Raw genomic sequence first — 26,285 nt, 5'->3', positions numbered from 1 at the left:
GACCCGTGGCTCTAGGGCCACGATCATTAGAATAACCCTGCTCCCAAGACCTATGAGGGCACTTCAGGCCCAGGTAATGAGGCCCCAGCTCCCACTGTGTGCCCTGCACTCAGGCTCACATCCCAGACGATGGCCTTCCTACCTGGGTTGCCTGCGTTCCTCCTGGGTTACCCCCTCTTTGAGCGTAGACCCCTTCCAGGGCTGGCGCTAGGGACGCTCAAGGCCCTAGCTAGGGATGCTCAAGGGCTCCCTCCTGCAGAGTGGGGATCTCCAGGCCCCCGCTCCAGACCTGCAGTCAGGTCTGTTTGAGCTTCTCCCCTGGGGTCCTGGCATCCACTCTGTGGTTGATCGGTCATGCAGGGACCCACTCCCGTCAGCTGCTGCTGAGCCGGCCGGGCAAGGGAGGGTCCTCTCATCGCAGGACTCCCATCTGCCTGCGTCCAGGTGTGATTTGGGGGCCGCCCCGTTGGGACAGAATTAACAGACTTCCCAAATCCTTTCTTGCAGATGGGCACCACATCTGGGAGATGGAGGCAAAAACTGAAGGAGACCTGTGTAAGCCGGTGAGTGTGGGCCAGACGGGTGGCTGTGCGGGTAAGGGGAGTGGACGCACGGCCTAGGGGGCCACTTGCTCTCTGGAGAGGCTCTTGACTACACAGGGGCTCCTGGCCCAAGGCACATGGCTTCTGATTTGTTGCAATGAACCACAGATGAGCACACAGAAAGAGAGAGAACAAGGAATAGAAATGGTTGTGAAGTGCCTCCTGACCCAAGTGGTCTCTGCACGCGCAGCGCAGGGAGCAGACAACGCGGACGCGGGGTGACTGCAGAGAGCCAGGCAGCTCCTGGGCTGCGGGCCCCCACCAGGTAGACGAGGTACACACACATGCCCAGAGCCTGCGGTCTCCACTGGCCATTGTCACCAGGGAGCCCAGACTCGCTGCCCTCTGGGAGGACCCCCTCTCCAGAGCCTGAGCCCCACCCCTCACTGCCTGGCCATGCGGGCCCAGGGTTTCTACCAGCGTCCTTGGCTCCTCACGCACTGTCCTCCCACCAGGACACAAGCTCAAGGTCAGATCTAAGTGCTGCTCCACCTGCTTGTCCTGCTGGCCAGCAGCCAGGGGGACCTGCAGACCCAAGGTCCTCTGTGCCCACCTACCCTCTGCAGGGCGCAGGGCCTGCAGGTGCCCATCTTACACTTGGCCTCCGTGGTATTTGTGGCTGCTCACACTTAAGGAAGAGCCAGGAGGGGGCCTGAGGGAGAACCAAGGAAGAGCCAGGAGGGGGCCTGAGGGAGAACCAGGAGGAGGGCCTAAGAGAGAACCAGGGGGCTGAGGGAGAATCAGGAGGGCCTGAGAGAGAACCAGGAGGCCTGAGAGAGAACCAAGAGGCCTGAGGGAGAACCAGGAGGCCTGAGGGAGAACCAAGGGGCTGAGGGAGAACCAGGAGGCCTGAGAGAGAACCAGGAGGCCTGAGGGAGAACCAGGAGGCCTGAGAGAGAACCAAGAGGCCTGAGGGAGAACCAGGAGGGCCTGAGGGAGAACCAGGAGGCCTGAGAGAGAACCAAGAGGCCTGAGGGAGAACCAAGAGGCCTGAGGGAGAACCAGGAGGGCCTGAGAGAGAACCAGGAGGCCTGAGAGAGAACCAGGAGGCCTGAGGGAGAACCAAGGGGCTGAGGGAGAACCAGGAGGCCTGAGAGAGAACCAGGAGGCCTGAGGGAGAACCAGGAGGCCTGAGAGAGAACCAAGGGGCTGAGGGAGAACCAGGAGGCCTGAGAGAGAACCAGGAGGCCTGAGAGAGAACCAGGAGGCCTGAGAGAGAACCAAGAGGCCTGAGGGAGAACCAGGAGGGCCTGAGAGAGAACCAGGAGGCCTGAGGGAGAACCAAGGGGCTGAGGGAGAACCAGGGGGCTGAGGGAGAACCAAGGGGCTGAGGGAGAACCAAGGGGCTGAGGGAGAACCAGGGGTCTGAGGGAGAACCAAGGGGCTGAGGGAGAACCAGGGGGCAGAGGGAGAACCAGGGGGCTGAGGGAGAACCAGGGGGCTGAGGGAGAACCAGGGGGCCTGAGAGAGAACCAGGGGGCCTGAGAGAGAATCGGGGGGCCTGAGAGAACCGGGGGGCCTGAGAGAACTAGGGCGCCTGAGAGAGAATCGAGGGGCCTGAGAGAGAACCAGGGGGCCTGAGAGAGAACCAGGGCAGGGCCTGAGAGAGAACCAGGAGGCCTGAGGGAGAACCAGGGGGGCTGAGGGAGAACCACGGGGGCCTGAGAGAGAACCAGGGGGGCTGAGAGAGAACCAGGAGGCCTGAGGGAGAACCAGGAGGGGGCCTGAGGGAGAACCAGGAGGGGGGCTGAGAGAGAACCAGGAGGGGGCCTGAGAGAGAACCAGGAGGCCTGAGGGAAAACCAGGGGGCCTGAGAGAGAACCAGGGGGGCCTGAGAGAGAACCAGGGGGGCCTGAGGGAGAACCAGGAGGCCTGAGGGAGAACCAGGGGGCTGAGGGAGAACCAGGGGGCCTGAGGGAGAACCAGGAGGCCTGAGAGAGAACCAGGGGGCCTGAGGGAGAAGCAGGAAGGGGCCTGAGGAAAACTGGTGCCTTCTTGCTGTGTTTCTGTCTGAAGTCGGCAGAGGCTTCTCCTTCCTCTGGATGAGCGCTGACACGGTACGCCTTTCGGCCCGCATCTTTATTTTGTAAGAATGCCCAGCAGAGCAGCCCTGTGCTGTCACCCACACTCCCAGTCCCTGCCTTCTGGTTGGGGTGTGGAGACCTTGTGTCTGAAGTGTTTATTGACGGGTTGGATTACTGTCCACCTCCGAGTGTCTGTCCTCCTTTGTCTTCACAGAGCAGGAGGAACCTTCAGGTAACAATGCACAGGCTGGCAGGTGATTTTTTTTCTTTTAAAAATCCTTTACTTTAAAAATTTTTAACTTATTTATTTTAAATGAAAAAAGATGAATTTTTTTAATGATGAAAGGTACAATTCACAAAGAAGATAGATATTATAAAACGTTAGACACCTAACAGCAAAAAAACAAAGATACATAAATCAAAAATCAGAAGAAATATAAGGGAAAAGAAAAAATATATAATCGCCATAAGACACATCAACATTTCTCTGAGAATGTTTTATCAAGTGCAGAAAAAATAAGAATACAAACATCTTGAATGAGATAATTAATAATTTAAATGTAATAGATTTATATTTAATTATTTTATATTACTCTTAACATCCTACGGTGATTTTTTGAAGTTCAAAGTTCCTCCACTGTCTCTCCCTCGTCCCACTGGCCCCTCTTGATGGTGGCGTGTGGATGGTGCATTCCTGAGAGCACAGGCAGTGGGAGTCATTGTTCAAAGTCTCATTCATGATAAGGACTGAATTTTCTCTGTCCGCCACGAGATTTGCAGACGTGATCCCGGTACCCTCTGCCCTGTGTCTGGAATCCCCTCCCTCCACACAGGTGGCTTCATCAGGAAGAAGCATGCTGTTGTTGAGCTGCTAAGTCATGTCCAGCTCTTTGCAACTCCATGGACTGCAGCATACCAGACTTCCCTTTCCTTCACCAACTCCCAGAGCTTGCTCAAACTCATGTCCATTGAGTCGATGATGCCATCCAGCCATCTCATCCTGTCGCCTCCTCCTCTTGCTGCCTTCATTCTTTCGCAGCATCAGGGTCTTTTCCAGTGAGTCAGCTTTTTGCATCAGGTGGCCAAAGTACTGGAGCTTCAGCTTCAGCATCAGTCCTTCCAGTGAATATTCAGGGTTGATTTCCTGTTGAATTGACTGGTTTGATCTTGCTGTCCAAGGGACTCTCAAGTCTTCCCCAGCACCATAATTTGAAAGCATCAATTCTTCGGCGCTCAGCCTACTCTGTGGTCCAGCTCTCACATCTATACATAACTACCGCAAGCATCTTTACCTGTGACTTTAGCTTCCTTTTCCAAGCACTGATGCATTTACAGAAACCTTTCCAAATGGTATTAAGGGCAACCTTTCCTCCCAGGCCCAGGGAGGACGCCTGTATCCCACTGTCACCACCCCCCAGGGTGTCCAGGCCTCTAACCTCACACGCTGCCTCACGGCTCCCCCTGGTTCCCTTGGGGAGATGCTGCTGCCTTAGGAACTCCACTTCTGGACAAGGACTCCAGGCCCCACAGTTACAGAGGTGGGCCTCGGGTTTGCTGTGACCAATACCAGCCACTGGCGGTCACCCTGAAACAGAGGCCCTTGGCTCCAGGTTCCAGGCCCCCTGTAGGCCCAAGTCCTCTGCCCCCGGGCTACCCACCCCTTCTCCCTGGGCAGGAAGGAGAGGCCAGCAGAAACTGTGCATTTTTGGCATCGAAATAATTCCGCCAAGTTTGCATGTTCAGATTTTCCGTTGTTGGGTTTCCTTTTCCACTGTGAACAGTGCATATTTTAAAGAAAACTTAACCATTATCAATCGTGTGTTCTGAGAGAAAAGCATGTGAACAGCGATGTGCTTCAGCTTTACGGTTTCACCTTTCTTATCTCTTAAATGAAGTTTACTTTCATATATTTCTTCTAATTATGAAAGCGTGCCATATTCATTGTGGAAACTTGGACGATATTAACAAAGTTTAAAAAGGAAAACGCCTAGTGAAATTTCAGTGGGATGTGGCCACCATTAACACGTGGGCGTATTTCCTTCCACCCTTTTCCTGTCATGGGCGTGTATCTACACGCACACACACATACATACACATTATACATTTCAACGAGGCTGGGTGGCACTGCGTGTGTGGTTTATGTATGACCTTAAGCAGTGTATACAGTTGGTATGTATCTGTACACACACACACGTACATACACATTATCCATTTCAACAAGGCTGGGTGGCACTGCGTGTGTGGTTTATGTATGACCATGAGAAGTGTAGATGGTGGGTTTTCTCAAAGTAAGTGGCACGAATGTGCTGAGAGCTGTTTGGACCTCTTGCCCTGGTGCTGGAGAGACAGGTTTCCCTTCTGACCTCTACCCTCACTGCACATTTAGTGCTTCATCATGATCTAATAACCTGTCCAGCATATCAGTCTGTGCCCACATCTAAACACAGTCCTCCAGTCACTTGGAACGAAGAGCACCTGGCCCCCCGACGTGGAACCTGCTGCAAGTTCCTTGTCCCACCGGGCATGTCCCGGTGCGTCCCTGCAGCCACTCCTGCGTCCCAGCTCTGGTTCTGGTCTCAACTTGAGCAAGCCCTCTGCCTTTCTGTCTCTTGTCCTCGTTTCTGCTGTTGACTCCAATGTCTGCTGCCACTGAGCACCAGCTGTGTGCCGGTGCCAGCATTCCCTGCAGTCCCCTCCTCAGACCATTGCCCCGAGGAGCGTCTTCCTCGTCCTCTCCCCTGTGCCAGTGGTGGAGTGAAGACTTGGAGATGTCAGAGCCCAGGCTGAAGTGCAGGCCTGTCCGACCCAAGCCAGGCTCCCAGACACGGGCTGCGGGGCTGGGGCACAGACTTGGCAGAGGTGCAGCCCCGGCAGGGGTCTGACTGAGCACACATGCCCTTTCCGGGTTACCCACCCTTTGCTCCACTGACTGCATCTTGTTCCAAATGGGATGAAGTTATTAAAACAACAGAAATGCACTTTCTGGCACACATGTGGTCCCAGGAGACGGAGCCCAGAGCAGGCTGCAGGCCTGGTCCTGCCCCCTATCCCCCCACCAGCTGCCCTTAGCAGCAGACTGGGCCTCATGTTTTCATCTGTAAAAGGAAGAGTTGCCCTGAAGTTCTCACTTTTCTGTTTAAACATTCTTAAGATTTCATTATTAACTGGATCCAATCAATTTTGCTGTTAATTGGCTACAACAACTCTTAAAAAAAAGTGATGCCACGGATTTCTCTTATACATTTTCCTCTTGTTAACTGAAATCGTATGATAAAAATCATTGAAGAAACCTTTTAGGATGTGAAATCTTGCCCTACCCCACCCCCAAAATCAGGGCCTCTCTTTGGTGCTGAGATTGGGCCCTCGTGTGGATGGCTGGACACCTGAGCACGCAGACCCTCCCTGCTTTCTTCCCCCACAACACACGCTGGCCCTGCCCCAGTGACTCCTCTGTGTATCTGTACTTAAAAGGGGGCAGTTTGGTGCAGATGTTGCTGATCTTTCATTTAAAACCTAGAAGGGTAACAACAGCCTCCATAAACCCCTGGTCCATCGTGCCTGCCTGTCCACCTTCCCATCCCCATCCATTGTCGGGGTCGTGGCTCGGGCTTTGGGCCATTGGCACAGAGCATCTCCAGGGGGGCACTTGCCCTGGGTCTCTGCTGCCAGTTAGCTGGACAGGTGCTCCTGGGTCCACAGCAAGTCGGTGCCTGGGGGCCTATCAGTTTCCTGCAGGTCATGCTTGGGGACAGAGAGGCGTGGGGTCCTGCCCAGTGGCTGGTCCCCTCTTGGCACCTGTGCTCACGAACTTCTCTCCTGACTCAGTCGGCGTCATCTTAGATGAAGCCCCCGCCTCCTCCCCGCACACCCCCCTCAGCCCCCCTGGGCTCTGGCCATGCAGAAGCCCTGGGCCCCAGGCGCTCGGGCAGGCCTCTCCAGGGAGAAACCTGCGTGCCTCACTCTCGGCGGGGTAGGGGAGTGTGGGTGGTTGTGTCCCTGGCTTGTGAGTCGTTCACCACCCTCACCTACCTCTTTCTCTCTAGAACTCGCTGGTGGTGGAGATCCCGCCTTTCCGCAACCAGAGGATAACCAGCCCTGTGCAGGTCAACTTCTACGTCTGCAACGGGAAGAGGAAGCGGAGCCAGTACCAGCACTTCACCTACTTGCCTGCCAACGGTAACGCTCTCTTTCTAACCGTAAATGCTGCCAACGAACCCACGGGGTGCTTTTCCTAAAAGAAAATCAGGGACCCTGACGTTTCAGTCGCTTCAAACCGTGTGGTCGCACTGTGGGCCCGGCCGTCATGTCCGGTTAGCAAGATCTCATCGTCGGTTCCTTCCAAACAGAAGTGGAGCTTTTGGTGTGCTTTCCTTCATTACTGTGGGGGTGGGGCTGCATTTGGGGGTGATTACTGACCCTTTGGAGGCTGCTTGCCAATGTGAAACCGCCAAGGGGGTGAGAAGGTGCAGCTGTTTCGTTCTCAGAAGCTGATGAGGTGGCCTCGGCGTGAATTTAAATTCTCGAGATGCTTAAGGTGGAAATGCAAATAGTTGTCATGATTTTGCAGGTGCTTGAGAAATAAACCTGAGGCCTGAGGCTGGTGACTGGTGTGGTCATTCACTAACATGATGGTTCTGTCCCCAAGCTGACGTCCCACATAAAACTCTCGGCTGGAAAATTGCCTCTCCCCTCGGCTGGGAGGCTCTCGCCCCCAAACACCCGTTGTTGTTGTTGCGTCGCTCAGTCGCGTCCGATCTTTGCGACCCCATGGACTGCAGCACTCCAGGCCTCCCTGTTCTCCACTGTTGCCCGCAGTTTGCTCAAGTTCATGTCCATTGAGTCGGTGATGCTGTTTCACCAAACACCCTTTGCTTGAGCAAAAACACCTTGTTTACATGGTCCATTCACACACTTGAAGGGTGGTTTCTCGTTCTAAAAAGGCCTGTTTGCACCTGTTCCATGTTCCAGGCTATTTTCTTAAGGAGAGCAACACTGTTGTTGCTTCACCCCTGAACTCATAGGCAGTTGTTTCCCAGCAGAGCTCAGCCCTGCAGCCTGGTGCCCTGGCCCCCACCACCTCCTCCAGGCAGGCAGGTCTGTGTCCAGAGAGGACCGAGTCCTGATTCCGTTGTGTGATATAAGTGCAGCTGTTATACTGTGGCTTTTGTTCTGAATACTTGAGAGATCCCTATTATCTAAGAGGGAAATCACATACTTAGAACTAATTGCGAAAGCAGCTATGTCCTTATGAAGATGTTTTTGGAGGCTTCAGTTTTCTCTTAAACGTGAAACCCTCTGTGTCACAATAGACTAGGTGACAGAAAGCCCTGGAAAACCTGTGGCCATCAGACAGTAGAATTAACTGTTTTCCAGGAAAACAGTAGCCAAGGCTCTCCAGGTTTGAATAACGTGGTTTTGCTGTAAAGTCACTGCGTCACGAGCGTGCACATGGACAGAGCCGCAGGAACGTGCTGCCGTGGGCCCATGCATGAGGAGAACCTCCGCCCTCCTGCCCTGGGCCTGTCTGCACATCTGTGGCCCACTGGGTGCACCTCTCAAGTCCTGCCTGCTGTTGGACACAGTACTGCAGCCCTGGTGGCAGAAATACTCATGTTGTCTTGAAAATGTAACAATCACGTACTAATTAAAATTCAAGTATGGTTGACTAAAAATTGAATGTTATAAAGAAAAAATCACTGTCTGAAGCAGTTTAGAAACTAGTTTGAACATCGTTTCCTACATTTCACTCCAGGTTCAACTCCCACTAACACAGATGCCCCAGTGTTCACAGGGCCTTTCAGATGGGGGTACTGAGGCCCCCAAAGAGACGTTGCTGAGGTCGTGGGCGGGGCTGTCTTGGGGCCCCCATCTCCCCTTCCCTGCAGCTGTCCTTCAGTCCTGCAGGCCCCGCCACCAGCAGTGACCTGCCCCGACTCCACACTCTATGTCTGCCTGGAATGCCCCTTTCAGCTGGTGACCCTGCTCCACCCGTAAATCCTCTGTCCATCTGTCTGTCTGTCCAGAGCATGGCCGTGTGGCCTGGTCTCCCTTCACATCTCTCCTGGACATTTGCTTCATCCCCAGAGGCCAAGGGGGCCATGCCACCTGCCCCTGGAGCCCAGCCCTGCCCACCTTCCTGAGTGGTCTCCATGCCCCAAGGGGCTGTGATTACAGACACTCCACTGTACTGCAGGTTCCCTATGAGCAGCCCCTAGGCAGCCCTGACTTCTTACCAAATCACAGGGGCCATCCCTATATGTGTGTTTTTTTTTCTTTAAAAAAAAATAAATGCATGAATGAAAAAACAGAATTCAAGTTTCCAGTTTTGGGTTTGGTGTTCTTCCCACTGTCACTGCCTCCTTCAGCTTCAGGCTGAGTCTTCACAACAGTGGTGGTGCTGGGGGGGTGCAGGCGGGCAAATCCCCACATCCCCACCCCCTCCCCACATTGTGTCTCAACCCTGCCCTCACCCCCGGAAGCCTCGACCACAGGGAAACCCACCGCAGCCCCCTGTCCCCGGCCGTCCGCCACATCACGTTAGCATCAGCTGTTCAGCCTGGAAGGGAGTCCTGGCTGCTGGCCTACATGGGGCCCAGGCAGTTTGGGTCCCTTCCCTGGTGGCTCAGACGGTAAAGAATCCACCTGCAATGCTGGAGACCTGGGTTCAATCCCTGAGTCAGAAAGAACCCTGGAGGAGGGCATGGCAACCACTCCAGTATTCTGGCCTGGAGGGCTACAGTCCATGGGGTTGCAAAGAGTCGCACACGGCTGAGTGACTTTCACTTTCATTTTCTTTCCCTTGTGGGGAGAAGTCTCCAGCTGCGATGGGACACCCAGGGCGAGCCGAGCAGGCAGAGTCGGGCTCTGTGCAGTGTCTCTGGGCGAAGGCCGAGGGCAGAGCAGAGCAGACGTCTATCCAGGCGCTTGTGCTGCAGACACAGCGCGTGCGGCCGGGGTGTTCCCTCCGTGTCTGGTTGGTCACCGTCTGGGTTTAACTCGCAGTCTTCTGAAAGGAAGCGTGCAGTCTCTGGGGTAACTGAGCTGAAGGCCCTGGTCCTGTCGTGGGACTGAGACCTTCTGGGGAGCAGTGACGGTCCTTAAGTTCCCACGCACCAGCTGTGTTAAAGATGCAAAGCAGCCTGCCTGTGGGGGGCGGCTCCCAAGTCTGGGGGACGGCAGTGTCCACTTTAGCTGTGTCCCTGGGGCTTGCGTTCTTGGCAATGCCTGGTGCCCCTGGGTCAGGCAGCCCGCACGCAGGGAAGAAGCCCAACTAATGACCTCAGGGTCACAGAGGGAAGTCTGCGTGCTACTGAGTTGAGAGTCCAGCAGAGCCTGGGGTCTGAAGAGCCTGTCTCTGGTCTGAGATGTTTCTAGCTGTTCCCTGGACTGCCGGCCGTGGCGCCTGGCCCCCTGCCTGCCTTTTGCTCAGGACACAAGGGTCCAGGAGTTTTGCCGGGATTGCGAGAAAGCCCTGGGGACATTCAGGCGCCCACGTGGCCTCCGCCGATGGAGAAGCCATCTCCAAGAGCCTGAGGCCGAGGGTCGCACACTTGCTGGGTCCAGGTCAGCAGGGTGGCCAGGGCTGGTGGCCGGAGTCACGGGCAGGCAGCTGTCTCGCCTGGGCCGTCAGCCCCGCGACCTTGCCTCACAGCCAGCTCTGGGCTGACCTTTCTGCTGGGCTCCTGGCTCGTCTTTCCCCGAGTTCGTGGCGCTGACATTCCATCCCGAGTCTTGACCTCCCAGAAGCCAGTGTGCACACCCGGCAGTGAGCTTCGGGGGCCGCCCCCAGGCCGCCCTCTGATCACTCCTCTAAGCCAGGCCTCGCGGGTGCCCACTCTTCAGCATCCCCTCAGGTCACAGATCCCAGTGGGCCCCTACGCCCCCTCCCCCCGCTGTATCACAGCTGCGTCTTTGTGGCCTTGACCGCAGGGAGCCGTGCCTCTGATCTGAGACACGTGTGTGTATGCGTGCATGTGTGTGTGCACAGCCTGAGTCACTTGCTTGGAGCAGCCATGTCCAGAGCTCACTGAAGCTGGGGCTTCAGTCTGTCCCCGTCCTTCTCCCTGAGGGCCCCAGGCTGAGCTTTCTCATCTCGTCTCCTGGTGGGAACAGGGGGCCGAGGAGAGGGTTGCAGATGGACCTCTGTCCACACCAGGGCCCGTCTGGCCTCGCCTCGTCTCAGAGGACCGGTCGGCCCCCTGGCCAGGCAGGTGCTACAGCATTCCCCCAACGTGGGCGGAGGGCTGGGGTGTCCGTCCTGGGCCTACAGCCCCTAAACTTCCGCCTGAAGACCGAGTGGGGCCGGGTGCAGGCGGGAGGGCGGTGGGGAGAGAGCCACTGTGGTTGGTGGCCTGGCCAGTGTCCCTGGGTGTCCTGGAACCTTGCAAGTCAGCTCAGCCGTGTGGCTGGGGGGCCAGGCAGGGTGGGGGCTCGTGCGGGCACTTGGCTAGGTTTCTCCTGCTGTTATTAAACCCCAGCTTTATTGGTTCTCTCACAGCTCCAGCCAGGGACGACGGATCTGTGTTTCTAGCTCTTTCCACATTAAACTTGCCACACGGGAGCTGGGAGCTGGTTGCCCGTGTGTCCAGGGCCCTGCTGCTGGCCCCAGAGGGACGAGTTGGGGGAGGGGGCTTGGACACTCTTTGCTGTGGGCCTCAGCTCCTTGCTGTGGGTCTGGCCTGCGTGCCGCTGGCCTTGCTGTCTGGAGCTGGTGGTGGAGAGCCCAGGCATTCGGGGGGGACTGGAGACTGTTCACCTCTAAAGGCCTCCATGGGGTCAGTACCGTTGGCTGTCTTGACCAGCGACTGCTTCAGGCTGCTGCCCGGCCTCGACTTTGCAGGGAGGGGTCTGAGCTTGGAAGAGAGGAACGATGGGGGTGAGTGAATCAGGGGCCTGAACTGGTGGGAAAGAACGTGGGCGCCCTTTCTGTGGGGGTCTGGGCCCAGAGCCCAGCACAGCCACACCAGGCATCCCCTGCAGAGACCGTCACACACTGTGGATTGAGGAGGGTGGAGGGTGGACACTGAGGGCCACCGGCCACCGAAACTCGAGGCGGTCTGAGTCAGGCATGAGGCCGGGCCCCCAGGCACAACCTCGCAGAGCGACTTGGCGACTCCAGATCCCCACGAGGCGCTCACACAGAGGTCACCCCAGGGCCCCCAGTGAGTCACAGCCCCGGACGCGCAGCTGCCTGGACCAAACGCAAGAGGGTGAGGCACGGTCCTTCTGACGCAGCTTTTGCAGCACCGGGTGAAACCCAAAAGCGACCCACTCGTTGGTTCATTTTGTCTGTTCTGCCCGCCATCCATCATCAGCCTAATCAGAGGAGTCAGATCCCCAGGCAGGGCCGACCCAGCGGTGCCATCGCCACGGATGGCCAGGCCGCCTCGCCAGCTCACACCCCACATGTCTGCCTTAGAGCCGTGAAGCTGGTCCATCTCAGCGTGCCCGAGCCTGCAGTTGCTCTGTCTCTTGGGGTCCCCTCGATGCTCCTGCAGAGCTGCCGGGCAGCACCCCCATCAGGCTAGACCGGAGCTCCCGCCAGCACAGACCTGAGGTCTCAGCGCCTGTCGCGGTTGTGAGGTTCCCGCCCCAAGCCGGGAGCTTGTCCTCTGAGACCCAGGACCTGATGCAAATGCTTGGGGAGGCCAGAGCTTGTCCGCAGAGGAGGAGACGTCACTCTTGCCGTCGTGCGCTCGAGTCCCCTCATCCTCTGGTCCAGCCGCCCATCCCCACGGCTCCCTTCTGCCCAGGACACGCACAGAGGTGTCCTCTCACTGGGGCTGGCAGCTCAGGCAGCTCCATGCCCACGATTCCTGCCTCAGAAACCATGCCCTGAAGTTCTGTTGCGGGTGTCTGTGTTCACAGCTCGAATGTCACGTAACAAACAGAAGGCAGTTTGGGCTTTGCTCTCCGGGAGGACAGCCTCTCCCGTGCGGGCGGGGCCGGGCGGGCTCACGCTCCTGCTGTCCTCAGGTGGCGCTCCAGGCGCCAGGGTGGTATCTCCCACAGAGGTCCCTGCCCGCCTGGGGAGGCTGCAGTCAGCTCAGGTGCTGGGGGTGCCAGGTCGGGGAGGGGGGCCTGGCCCACCTGGCTCACAGACGCCCCCCCACACTGTGTCCCCTTTGCTGTGCCCCCCATATCCCCCCGTGTGTCCCCCTCCCTGTGTCCCATGTCCCGTGTCCCCCTCTCCCTGTGTCCCGGGTCCCCCTCCCTGTGTCCCATGTCCCCTCACTGTGTCCCCCCATGTCCTGTGTCCCCCTCACCCTGTGTCCCATGTCCCCATGTCCTCTGTGTCCTGCATTCCCCATGTCAATGGACAGTGAGACCCTCTCTCTGGACCACGGCCCCGCGGCGTCGGCCCCCTCCCCTCGCTGACCCGCCTCCTCCCTGCTGTCCGCCTCCAGACGCTGTCACCGGGCTCGGGGTTTCGCTGCCCAGCATCCGTGTGGGGCAGGTCCATTGGCAGCAGCCCCTTGGGCTGTGGGGTCAGCCCAACCCTGGCTCCTCCTGCGCCAGTGGAAACCGTGCTTGTTGGGCCCTCAGTCCCCTCCTAGCTGGACGTCACCTGACTGGGGGCCGTGGGGTCAGCCCGGAGGCCACGCAGCCGGCAGGTGCTTCCGGGGCCCAAGTCCACCCACACACGTGCGGTGTGGACGCTGGCCCTCGACCCGGGTGTGGCCATGTCCGTCCATCCGTCCGTCCATCAGAAGAGTGCCTCTTCTCGGTGTCTGTCACTGTTTCTTGTCCAGTCGTCTCCGTCTGCATACCGTGCCAGGTGTCGTGAAGAGAGCGGGCAGGTGTGCCAGGACCCCGCGTCTGCCGCACGCTGCCTGGAAGTGCCCCCGGCGGGGCTGTCTCGCTGGAGTCTCTCTCAGTCACCGTCCGGGCACCGTGTGAAGCCCCCAGGGTGGGCGGGGGGAGGGGGGTCATCTCCTTAAGAGCACGAGTTTCTTCCCAAAGGGAGCCGTCGAGATGGCCTTGTGCTGGGGCTTCAGGGTGGGGGCGAGCGCGGGATGCACACAGGAAGACGTCTGAGCGAGAAGGCCCCGCTCGGCCGGGTCACCGAGGAACCGGAGCTGTGCGCCCGTGGGGACCCGGGGGCTACGGGTGGGGGGACGCAACCTGGGTCACGTCCACCCTCTGTGGTGGGGACTCGGGGTCCGCATGGGCTCACGACCTGACGCCAGTGCCCACGGCCACACAGACGCCCTCCTGCTCCCGCCCTCCGCCAGCCCCGGTGGTGCGGCTGCCGCCGTGCAGCAGGCAAACCAGCCCCGGCATTTCCCCACAGCTCCGCCAGAGCAGGTGAGGTGGGCAGGGGGCTGGTTAAAGCGCTGGAGGGGCACCTGAAGAAGGAGGTGAGCCTGCCCTGGCACCAGGCTGAGAACGCGGCATGGGAGAGGAGCCCCGAGGGCATTGGCTTAACCTGCCGGACCTGCCGCTCTGAGGCCCTGGGCCCTGCACGTCGGTGCCGACGCAGAGCGTAACCGGCGTCGTCCGGGCCGCGCGTGCGCAGAAGCAGCCGCCCGGCTTGTCTGGTGACAGGCGCCAGTGCTGCCCCGTTGGAAGGCCCCGCCCCAGCGCGCCCCCTGCCGCTTCCTATGGTCCTGGCTGGAAGCCTGCCCTGCTCCGCAGCACGGTCCAGGCAGGCGGCCGGCTCCTGGAGAGGCCACCTCGCCCGCACGGGAGCCGCCTCACACTGGGCTTCTCGGCGGGCAGCAGGCAGGCGCATCGCGGGGTCTGTGACCCGTGGGACTGGTGTCTCCGTCAAGGCCCCCGGCCCCCTCTCCCCACCGCCTCACTGGGATGTGGGACTCAGGGCTGGAGCCCCAATCAGGAGGCACGTGGGGCTCGGACCCAGTCGAGGCGTCTCCTGAAGCGGCTTCCACGTGGGGCCCCAGGCTGAGGGGACGGTGCTTACTGCAGAAGCCCCAGGCTGTGGCCGCTGCTGACCACGGGTGTGCAGATTGGAGGGGAGGGGTCGCATCTGAAAGTGGTTCTGCACACGCCCTCGGACGTGGGGCCCACAGGCACACCGAACCTTGGGGACCCAGTCTGGACTCGGAACAGCCCTGGGCCCAGCGTGTGCCCTCCCCTGGGGCCTGCGGTCTCTGCATCCTGTGGCATCCGTGTGGGGAAGTAGCACACCCACGCTGGAGGGGCGGGTCTTGCACACACCCACGGGGCCATGGGAGACCCGCAGGAAGGGGGACATGGAGTCATGGGAGACCTGCACCCACAGTGCCGCAGGAGACCCACAAGAAGGGGGACACAGAGTCACGGGAGAACCGCACCCACAGGCCACTGGAGACCCGCAAGACGGGGGACAGGAAGTTCTCGGGAAACCCGCACCCACAGGGCTGCATGAGACCCGAAAGAAGGGGAACACAGAGTCTCAGGATACCCACACCCACAGGGCCGTGGGAGACCTGCAGGAAGGGGGACACGGAGTCACGGGAAATCCGCACCCAGTGGGCCACAGAAGACCCTCACGAAAGGGGACACAGAGTTACAGGAAACTTGCACCCACGGGGCTGTGGGAGACGCGCACGAAGGGGAACTTAGAATCACAGGAAACCCGCACCCATGGAACCGTGGGAGACATATACCCATGGGAGACCCACAGGGCTGCTGCGGGAACCAGGACCTGCGGGTGTTTCACGACGTGCAATCAACCTGGGTCAGCTGGCCTTTCTTCGTGTCCGCCAGCAGCCTGTGAGGCGTCCCTGAATCCTGCCCAGTGGTATCTGGAGCCCCTCACACAAAGCCCTGGCAGCTATGTGCTCGAGAGAGAAGTCTCTCGCCCAGCAAAGGACCGCAAGTGATGCGTGGGCACCAGGCAGGCCAGGGCTGCGGGAGTCAGCCTGGCTGATGGAGACCGACCAGCGCTGGGAGTGAGGATGCCTGCCGTGCCCACACCTGCCATGCTGGACACGTCCTGTCCAAGGATGCCAGGGACGCCCCAGCTGTCCACCCGACCTGACTTTGGGGACGGGAGTGATGACCCTGGCTCTGCCCGCAGGACCCACATGGTGGCCATCACCCGCTGTGCTTCTCCCCAGCCTTCCAGCTGCCGCACTGCCTGGGGACCCGGTGCCTCTCTGCCCGCACAGGCAGGAAGAACGGGAACAGGGCTGCGGAGGGGGCACAGGGAGGGCAAGACCAAAGGGAACGACTCCGCTAGGCATCCCGGGTGCAAGCCGGGACCTGGTGACGCTGAGCGGGGCCGCGTGCTCTCACATCAGTGTCCCCAGGTCCCAGCTACGCGGCCACGGCGCTGCCCAGGCGCCTTGTGGACGGGCTTTGGGAAAGCCGGTCCTGGTCCTCCAGGCTGCTGTGGGTTGCAGGCACCAGCCATAACAGAGAACAGATGTGCACCCGCACTGGCTCGAGACTGTGTTCCAGCAAAGCTGCGTCTGAGAGGAGCTTTATTTACTTAAGGCGGAGGCTGGGTGCGCGGAGGCCCGCGGGCTGGGATGGCGAGGGGCGTTCCCTCCACGCCGCCCACCCCAACTCCAGGAGGCCAGCCCCACACACACGAAGAGGCGAAGACGTGATCAGGAGGATCTGGTGACAGCTCATTGTCCTTTCTCCGTCTGCGCACTGCAGCGCTGGGCGTCTGTTGTGAAATCAACTGTGCTCTCACCAATCGCTCTCCAGGGAACGCGACCATCAGGGTGTCTCTTGTGAGCGTGTGCGTAATAGGCAGCAACCAAGGAGAAATGAGACACAGGAAGTGAGCCGCCAGGCAGGGTGGCCGTGGTGGAGCCCAGCCCACCGCAGACCCCAGGACACGGGGCTCAGCGCCCTCGGGGCCTGGTCAGGCCCACAGCCTGGAGGGAGGGAAGGGACAATCCAGCGCCCGTGGTGCCACTTTCCAGCCTGGCTTTCAGCACGCTGGGAGTACCCAGAGGCACTGCGCAGGACCCTGTGGCCGTAGTCGTGCATTTTCCCCTGGGAACGAACCTGTGCGCAGGAAGGAGGGCTGGCATTCTTGCTGGTATAAAAGCGTTTCCTTGTCTAGCGGCTGAAGGCTTCTCTCCTGTAGCAAGTGGACACTCGCCTTTTCTATTGGATTTTTATTGATCTCTAAGTGCCATCTTACTCTTTGCTCCAGTTCACCCCATGTCAGACATTTATCAGTATGTCGGTAGCAGCAGAAACGCAGTAGTACATCCAAGTTAAAATTTTCGCTTTGATTGCTACAAATCCACGGGCCCTTGGGTCCAGGCTTCTGCTACAGCTCGCAGATGGGTTTTTATAGCACATTAGTGCCGCAGGAGAGTCCAAGGAAAACAGTGCTCTCGGCCTGAGAACCAGCTGCAGCTCTCCCGAACCGATGACTCACGCCCTCGTTTTAATTGGGTGGGAGAACCAGGCAGGAGACACACAGGGACTCAGTCAAAGCGCTGTTTGTTTTCAGAGGGTATCCTAGCCACAAGCCCGCCCCGGTGCTCCCATCTGCAGCTCATGTTTATTTAATTTTTTTTTTTCCTCCTCGCAGTTCCAATCATAAAAACGGAGCCCAGCGATGATTACGAGCCTGCCCTCACCTGTGGACCAATGAGCCAGGGCCTGAGCCCGCTCCCCAAGCCTTGCTACGGCCAGCCGCTCGCCCTGCCGCCCGACCCGGGAGCCTGCCTCATGCCTGGCTTCCCACCCCGTCCACAGGGCAGTGCCAGCCCTGAGCTCCACGACCTTTCCTGCGCCCCTTACGGCTCGGCCATGGCCGGCCCGGGCCACAGCCCCCTCGGACTTCCGCGGCCAGTCGGTGGGGTCCTCGCCAGCCAGGAGGCGCCGAGACCCTCGGGTGTGCCTCCCGGGCCCCCCCAGCCACCGCCCCCCACTCTGCTGCAGCCACAGGTGAGTCCGACGTCAAGCGGTAGCTGCTCCCCGGGGCGCCGGCCAGCGCTCTGTCCCCACAGCCCCTCCTCTCCGCTGCCGCCTGGGACCCGAGAGCTGACCCGCCTGCAGCCCTGTGGCCCAGCGCACCCCTGCGGGACGGGCCACCAGCAGCACCAGCCACCTGAGGTTCCGAGCAGCGAGCCCGCCGCCGCCCGGCCCCCGCCGCCGCCCGAGGTGCGTGAGGACAGTAATCGTAGTCTGGCCCCCATTCCCGTAACGGTCAAGCGAGAGCCTCAGGAGCTGGACCCGCTCGACCTGGATGACGGTAAGTGCCCGCCACAGCAGGCGCGCGCCCAGCCCTGGGCCGAGGGGCCCCGGCCTGGAGCGTGCCCACCGCCCCGGGAGTGTGCCTGGCATGTGTCACACCAGGAAGTACCGGCGGTCAGCAGTGCCACCGCCGGCCAGTGGGGGACGCCATCCCCGCCCAGAGGGTGCCTGTTCTGTGCATCCTGGGGGCACGTGGTCCCTGTGGCAATGCCAGGTGTGGTGACCACGGTCCCTGGAACACGGCCTCTACCAGCTGAGATGTCCCGTGAGGACAAGAGGCCTCCTTGGACTCGGCTGTGGGCCCAGCTTGTTGCTTAGCGTCTGAAGTGCCTCTCTAGTTATGTGAACCATCATTAAGTGGTCAAATAGCTAAAAGTGAGTGGCTTTCGCTCTGTTTAGCTTGTGAAGCCATGTGTTCTGTGCGTGTTGGCTGTCGCGTCCAGCCCTTTGCAACCCTAGACTGTAACCCTCTCGGCTCCTCTGTCTATGGGATTCTCCAGCAAGAACACTGGAGTGGGTTACCCAGATCCAGGGGCTCTTCCTGATGCAGGGATCAAGCCCGTGTGTCTCTTGCACGGGCCGGCAGGCTCTTCACCACTGTGCCACCTGGGAGCCCGGTGATCAGATGGGGAGGTAGAGCGGCACTCCAGCGCACCCACCCAGCACAGTGCCCGCTCCTCGGGGACGAGTTTGGGTGGATGTAGGGTGTGTTTTGGGGATGCCTGCAGTTAGGTTGATGATGCATACTTTCTGATATGAGGTCTTTCTATGAAATGATGATAGATGGCACCTGGTCGAGAGATTTTTTTTCTTGCTTTGGGACAAAAGGCCAGGGCCCCAGGTGTTGTCAGTTAGGTGACTCGGTGCTCACGTGGGCCCCGCATGGTGCATCCATGTGGGCGTCTGGCCTCTGTCAGCCAGCAGCCCATCTCCCCGGTGTAAGTCAGTCCCCGAGCAGGCTATGACCCAGTGCCCACCTGGCGCCCAGCTCCCCAGCTGCAGGACTTGGGGAACCCGAGAACCGCAGGACAGTCCTGGGCACGGCCCCACACCCCCAACCCCTGTCGGCTACCTCGGCCTTTCTGCCTCCACCGTTGAGGCTCCTGGCCTTTTCCCTGAAATCAGAGCCAGACATGTGGGCATCTTTCCATGACTGCCGTCTCCCCCACGCCTGTGTTCTGCCCCAGGGACCCTCTGGGGAGAGTCGCTGGGCGTGCAGTCCCAGCACCCACCCTCACCCTTGGTGCCCATTCCCACCTGAGGTGGGGGTACAGCGGGACCCAGGGCACATGGGCCTTCCTGGTGGGGACACCTGGTCACAGCCCCCAGCCCAGTGACCAGGAGGGCCCTGGGCCTGGCGGGTCCCCGTCTGCTCAGGTGGACCCCGGGCCTAGCAGGTCTCCATCCGATTGGGCGGCCTGGGGCCCTTCTGGTGCCTCTCCGGCTCCTTCCTCACGCGAGCTCACCAGCTCATGAGTGTTCTTGTTCCTAAATGCTCACTTCACAGCAGGCACCCCCCTTGTGGGCTGTGCTTGTGGGTTCCTAGAGAGGCCATCTCTGCTCACAATGGTCCCAGCCCGGGACCCACTCGCTCACGAGAGCTACCGTGTAAATGCGAGTCAGCCCCTTGTCAGTCCTCGGAAGACCGTCTGGTGCAGAATAAAGGCATCGTGAGCGTGGGGACCTGAGTCCCCAGCCTGGATACCAAGGGGGTTGGGGCAGATCTCACTGGTCCTTTCTGACTGGGATGGTGGCAGGGGTATGCAGGTGTCATGGGGGGAGTGGGGGCCTCGAGGGGTTTCTGTAATGCTTGGATGACTTAAGAGGGCCCGAGTAATCTAATCCCTCACCGGCCTCACCTTTACACGTCATATGTGGTCGAGGTGTCTGAAAATTAATTTGTGAAGAGGGTTGGTGTCCAGGGGTATGTACAGTGCGGCCCCAAGGCCTGATCCCAGGGGTGTGTGGTGCAGCCCTGAGCCCTGCAGGGAGAGGGAATCCGTGGGCTGGGGCCGATCCCTGATTTAGAAACAGGCCCCTGTGAAAGGTCTGGAGGGGATTGGGGAGAATCGTTGGAATTCACTCCAGGCCACGTGGGTCTCTACTTGTGTCTGGGTTTGAAGTTGCAGCCAACTCAGGAAGGTATGGACAGAGAAGATGGAAACAAGGGTGAAAAACTAAATCAGAAAATTAGAAACCATTGGTTTCAAGTAGCCTTGACATTAACAAGCAGACACTCCATCCTTGTCATTTGAGCCCAGGAAGAGGCGAGAAATGGGGTTGACTGACGGTACAGACCAGGGAACTAGGACGGAGCGGAGGGTGCAGGGGAGTCTCCTCCCCGCAGGACACGGGGGCTAGCTCTGGTGCCGCTGGGGGGCCTGCCCTGCCCTCTTCTGGGCTTTGTCCTGCAAGCCCTGGCACCACCCTCAGGGCAGGAGGGCCCGGCGTTTGCTGTGGCTCCCGTGGGGAACTCAGCCTCACACAGGCTCAGGAACAGAGCGACTGTGCGTCTGACCCCACGGTGACAGTTCAGGGCACTTCTGCCAGGCCGACCCCACTGTGATGGTTAAGGGGACTTCTGCCAGGCTGACCCCACGGTGATGGTTAGGGTGACTCCTGCCAGGCTGTGCGCCCTCCCCACTGGGCTCTCAGAGGCACTGTGTTGGCCGATAGGAGTCAGGGGCCTGCGGGGGCTCCTCGGGCTTGCTTGTGATGCTTGTGGTGCCGGGCCTGTGAGCAATGGGAGCTCGTTTCATGCGTGTCTGGTGTTTTATTTGAGGTTTCGTTTTCTAGAAGTGTAGAGTAAAAAGCGCAATAGTAGCACAGCATGTCCAGTTCCAGGGAGCCAGGGCGTTTGGAGCGCGTGCGTGAATCTTTCAGAGAGAGGAAAGGTGCCATAGCTTAAACAGGACACCCGTGCTCCATACAGAGTGAAGCCCTGTGCACAGCAGGCCAGTGCTGGTGCCAAATCTCCGTTTGCTTCAAGGACATGCCTCAAGTGAACCCCATTTCTTTGTTTTTCAGGTGTTTCTGCTGTTGTATCAATAGTGTCTGGCCCATAGGTAACTTTGGTTATAATTTATTCTTTGGTTCAACAACATTCATGGAATTTAAACTTTCATTTAGGATTTCTCAATCATGGCGGTATCACTGGATACCTTTTTTAAAAAAATCAGCTTTGTGGTCTTCTCTTATTTTAAATGTGGATTGAATGTGTCATAAAAGCTCCAATGTTTCCTTGGTGGTTTCTGTGACCTGCTCCTCGCTGGGCTGAGCTACACAACCGCCCAGCAACTCCCGCTCTGGGTGTATACATGGCAGTTCACACACACGTGCACAGCGGTCTGTGTGTCCTGTACTCACTCCCCGGGTGTGCACACTGTGGTTCCCACTCACATGCACAGCAGTCTGTGTCCTGGACTCGCTCCTTGGCTGTACACGTGGGCAGTTCACACGTGTGCACAGCAGTCTGTGTCGTGAACTCAGTCCTCAGGTGTATGTGTGGGTGGTTCACACTCGCGTACACACTGATCTCTGTGTCCTGGACTTGCTCCCATTGACGTGGATCTGCTGGCAGCATTGTGAACGTCCCTGAAGCTCCGGGGCCTGTCCCGTCTTTTCATGGGGGGCCCTGTGTTGCTGATGTGAGGACCCGGTTTGTGAGCCAGCGACAGTCTCGGGGTGTCGCTTGTTGGCCGCTGCTGACCCCGCCCGCGTGTCCCCCCAGCCCACCCTGCGGCCTCAGCCACAATCGGCCCTTTCAGGCCCCTCCAGGGGTCTCGGGTTTCCAGAAGTCTCGATGTCATTAAAACAACAAGCAGGTGGAGCAGGCGGCCAGGCCGTGTCTGCCTGAGTCTGCCTGCGCCCCCACCCCCCCACACCCCCCTTCCTTCCTGAGCTGGGGCTGCTCTGGGACCGAAGGCAGACTTTCCTCATGGAAAGTTTTACTAACCTGGCCCAGGGCCCAGCTCGGAGGCCTCCCCGCTCCTAGTGATGATTGAAAGAGTCTGGATCAAACACGCTGGGTCGTTAGACGGTGGGCTCTACCCGCTGGGCGGAGGGCGCACTTGGCCATGCACAGGTCCTGAGGGTCAGTCCTTACGGCACGGCGTCCGGAGGTGGCTGGGGTGGGGACTACCGTCAGTCTGGTGACCCGCAGGCCTCATCTCCCAAGACAGGAGTCCCGGGAGCAGAGCCCCCGCCCACACTTCCCAGAGCCAAGAGTCTGGAAGGGCACAGAGCCCTTTCCACACTCGGCCCTGGAAGCCTCACAGGGACATGAGTCTGTCTGCACAGGGACCCCACACCAGGCTGCCAGGGACGCCATGCCTCCAAGGGTCAGACGGTGTGAGACTTCGGAATAAATACCCTCCTCCCTGTCTAGATGGACCTGAGTGACAGCTGGTGACGGCAGGAGCCCTGGACGCTGCCACCCCATCCCGGGCGGCGATCAGGCCATGTGCTTCTGTGGTCCTGGACGCTGTGTGTGTTTCTGCTGCGCCCGCACTGCCGGGATCTGCCCCTCAAGAAAGGGGGGAGGCAGGGGCCACTCTGAGTGTCCGCTGAGTAAGGGCCTTTATAAATAGGCGCTGTGCCTGGCCCCTGGGACGCAGCCCGCTGGGCCATGATGGTGAGCGTCTCCTGGCCTCCTACAGCTCGGGTGACCCCGCGGCTTCAGTGTCCACCACTCAGGGCGTCCCTCAGATGCCAGATGCCGACATGAGCAGGAAGCGCCGGCCACCCAACTCTCATCCAGGGTTCTTCAGCCCAGTTGCTTTCTGGGCAGTTGAGGGGCATCTGGTGGTTTGCTTTCAGCTAACGTTAACCTTCTGCCTTAATCCTAGGTCTTAGCTTACTTCCTTCTCTAAGTGGAGAATTGTTTGACGTTACTAATTTGAGGGAAAGAAAGAGGAATCTGACGTGGGGGGAGGAAGCGGAGGGAAGAGCTGGGAAGGTTTCGTGGAGCCAGAGCCACTTGGCTCTGCTTGGGCCAGAGGCTGGTGCTGGCCTGCCGTGCTGGGGCGCCGTGGGCGTGTCGCGGTGCATGGTCCCTGTAGGCTGGCCCCGAGGGGGAGAGTGTTGGCGGGTGAGTGTATCGGGACCAGAACGTGGTCTTCCTGGTGGATGTGCCTCTGCGGAGAGGTGGGCGCCTTCCCAGGGGGCTTAGTCAGTACCGCCCCCATTCCAGGCCTGCTCTCCATGGCTTTGCTCTCCGATGCCACACATTTCAAAGCTCTTCCTCACTGAAGAACAAGCAGGCCTGGCAGGTCCTCTCAGACACGTGAGCCCATGCCTGGCACACGGCTGTGCTCTGTCCCCAGAGCGTGACACCAGGGGAAGGGTACTCAGAAGCCTCGCTGCTGACGGGCAGTCAGGCCTGGGGTCTCTGAGGAGTGGTGACCGGGGCCGGAGGGCCCTGTCTAAATCTGCTGGACGCCTGTCTTTTCGAGAGCAGTAGACGTGTGGCTGCCCTGCCCTAGAGGGCCAGGCAGAGGGCCCGCAGTGTGTGGCACTTCTGAGTGACCTTTCTGATACAGGAGTGTCCCTTCCATGTGATTCCTGAAGGACAGTAACTGCCTGGCACAGCCATCCTCCGGGTCCAGGCGAGAAGAACCCGGACGGATGGTGTTCGAGAACCTGTGTTCCCATCAGAGCTGTATGTGTCCTACCTGACCCACTATCACCAGCACACAGAAAACCCAGGCGACAAGAACAGTGCCAGCGTGTGGGCTGGACTCATTCCAGAGTGACTGTACATATGGTCTCTGTTGACGAATTCAGCCTCACAGCAGCCCTGAGCGGGCAGAACCGCCGGTTCAGCCCCTGCTGTCAGAGAGGGAGGCTGAAGCTCAGAGAGAGGTGTCACTGGAGCTGCTCACAGTGCGGCAGGGACAGAACCGGGGCCCGCCGTGACCCGCCCGCCAGCCCCTATGTCAGCGCTGGCTCTGGGCCCCCTGAGGTCGAGCTGTGTCATTAAGATGCAGTGAGCAAAGATTCTTGCTTAGGAGTCTAGCTTTCATGTGTGGACTCACCTCGAAAGCCAAAGAGAAGTGTGGAGTGTGGTATGTGTTTCCTTCATCAGAGAATCTCTGTTATTAGTGGAGGCACTTTTTGATGACCCAGGGAGAACTGGGGGAGAGGCAAGACTTCCAAAGTGATATAGAGAGGACCTTGGTGAGATATCAGTCCCTAAAAGCAGTAAAAACACCGACACAACTTTCAGATCAATTATTCCAGAACCTGACAACTACCCAGAGGCAGAGCAAACTGGAAGGCATTTATTCAAGGGAAAGTGGACCTTGGGAAATGATCTGTGGTGCTGTAACTCGGGGCTATTCCCCTCCCCCCACTCCGTGGAGTGTAGCCACACAGCCCAGTTCAATCCCTGATCAGGGGAACCATGATCCTGCAAGCCGTGTGGCATGGCCAAAAAAATAGACAAGCAACATGCAAGATGGATGTATTTGCAAAACAAGTGTAAATACAAGTGTCTTATAAAGGACTTATACTCAGCACATGTAAAAGCTGCATATCTCAGTAATAAGACAGCCTAGTCAAAAACTGGGTAAGAGATTTAAGTAGACTTTTCTCCAAAGAAGATACATGAATGGCTAATAAATACATGAAAAGATACTCAACGTCATTAGTCTTGGGGAATGCCAGGAAGCTGCCTTTTCACACCCATGAGAGATGCTGTGAAAAATCAGAGACAGTAGCAACTTATGGAGAGCACGTGGAGAAATAGAACTCTGGCATGTTACCAGTGGGGATATAAGGAGTGCAGTCACTTGGTCCGTGCCTTTGCCAGAAGACCCGACAATCCCACGCTCAGACATCTACCCAGAGAAGCGAACACGTATGTACACACGAAGACTTGCACAGAAATGTCGTTAGCGACATTGTGTGTAATATCCAAACATGTGAAACAACCTAAACGTCCACGGAACAGATTTAAACAGTGTGCTACGTCCATACCCACAAGGAGGAGTGCAGTACCGATTCGTGGTAGGACGTGGTCGAACCTTGAAAACATGTGGAGTGAAAAGGCCAGACACAAAGGACCACGTTTTATGTGGGTCCATTTATATGAAGGTGTCCAGAGAGGCAGCCCGGCCTGGGGATGTTTCTAGGTCTGGCCTCTTGTGCAGCGTCATTGGTATTACATATGGTTTTGCTAAAACACTCGATGCCAAAGGAGAGAAGTGCTTTGAAAGTGAAGGCATGTGTGCATCGTGTGTGTTTGCTTCTGTATGTGGAACATACACAGCCCTTTTTCAGGCGCGATGGGAGAAAACTCACAAATTCTATATTTATATGACACAAAATAATGCTGATAGCAGAGTTTCTCTTGGGGAATAAAAATAGTGTGCTTCTCCATCACTTAGTTTAGCTAAGTAAAGGATTCTCTTTAAAGCGTGAGGCATGTGGGTCCTCACGTTGGCTGGGCACAAAGCCTTAAGCCCCTTTACCCTTTCCAGTCTGAATTTTGGGACACCGGGTTCTTCCTTCCTTACAGATTACAAAGTGGACGCTTCCACACAGTTAAGAATAAAGACGGTCCATCCCCCCTCTCAAACATCCGCCCTTATCAGGCCCAGGGGACCCCGACTAATCACAGCCTGGTCCTGAGACAATGGGCCGCGCCGGCCTCCAGAGGACATGGACAGTTATCGCCCAGAACCCGGGGCTGGCTCTCTTCTGCTCTGAGCAGAGCGCACAGTGCTGGATGAGTCCTCGGTGGGGCAGGGGGCCTTATCAGCCCCAGCCCACCCGCCCTCCCCGGGAAGGCTTCCCCACTCGCCATATCAGGCTACACAGCTGCCGCTCTCCAGATACGGCCTGGGAGCGCCCTGGGCGGCGGGGGGAGACCGCCGTGATGCCCCGGCTCCGGCTGGCGGGCCTGGCAGGAGGAAGCAGGGAGGTGTGGCCGGGTAGGCCTGGCGTCCAGACGTGAACCAGGCCCCGCCGGCTCCCTCTGCTGCCCCCGGGGCTCCGGGGACAGCCCGTCTCAGGCCTCCCCATCCTCTCTCCATGTGCCGAGCCGGGTTGGTTTGCAGGCCACTCCGTGTCTCTGCGGAGGTTTCAGCCGACACTGGGCAGGGCCCCAGCAGCGACCTCGGGAGCTAACTTCTCACCTGTGAGTGTGAGTGAGGTCGGAGCGTTCTGTACAGACAGGAAACTCACAGACCAAAATCGGTGAATGAGAAGGTCACTGGGATGGGGACACCCGGGGGGGCACCCAAGAGGTGGGAACACTGGGGGAACACGCAGGGGGGACCCCCTGGGGGGGTGACACCTGGTAGGGTGGGGTCACCTGGGGGCGGGGACACTGGGGGACACCCAGGACAGACCCCCTGGGGGTGACACCCAGCATGGTGGGGACACCCAGAGGGGGATACCCAGAATGGGGGTACAAGGGACACCCGAGGAGGACACCCAGGGTGTGGGGACAGCCGGTGGGGAGATACCTGGAAGAGGGAGG

General features: G+C 58.8%; 1 protein-coding gene across 4 annotated transcripts in view; it reads left to right on the top strand.

Annotated features, from left to right (window-relative positions):
* NFATC1 (nuclear factor of activated T cells 1) overlaps window positions 1–26,285 on the top strand; it is an 88,695-nt gene that overhangs the window by 44,184 nt on the left and 18,226 nt on the right. For 2 of the 4 annotated variants that reach the window (XM_086372089.1, XM_086372088.1), the window contains exons 7-9: window positions 508–563; window positions 6,670–6,802; window positions 17,133–17,491. In XM_086372089.1, the coding sequence (XP_086228215.1) occupies window positions 508–563; window positions 6,670–6,802; window positions 17,133–17,491 (548 nt within the window). Of the gene's footprint in view, window positions 1–507; window positions 564–6,669; window positions 6,803–17,132; window positions 17,799–26,285 lie in introns of all 4 variants that reach the window. The other 2 variants (XM_086372087.1, XM_086372086.1) reach the window with 1 other exon arrangement.

This window comes from Bos grunniens, chromosome 24, assembly GCF_055505025.1.
Source record: "Bos grunniens cultivar Pamir isolate PY7600 chromosome 24, Bosgru_T2T1.0, whole genome shotgun sequence".
Classification (NCBI taxonomy): domain Eukaryota; kingdom Metazoa; phylum Chordata; class Mammalia; order Artiodactyla; family Bovidae; genus Bos; species Bos grunniens.
This window is presented reverse-complemented; position numbering and strand designations above follow the sequence as displayed.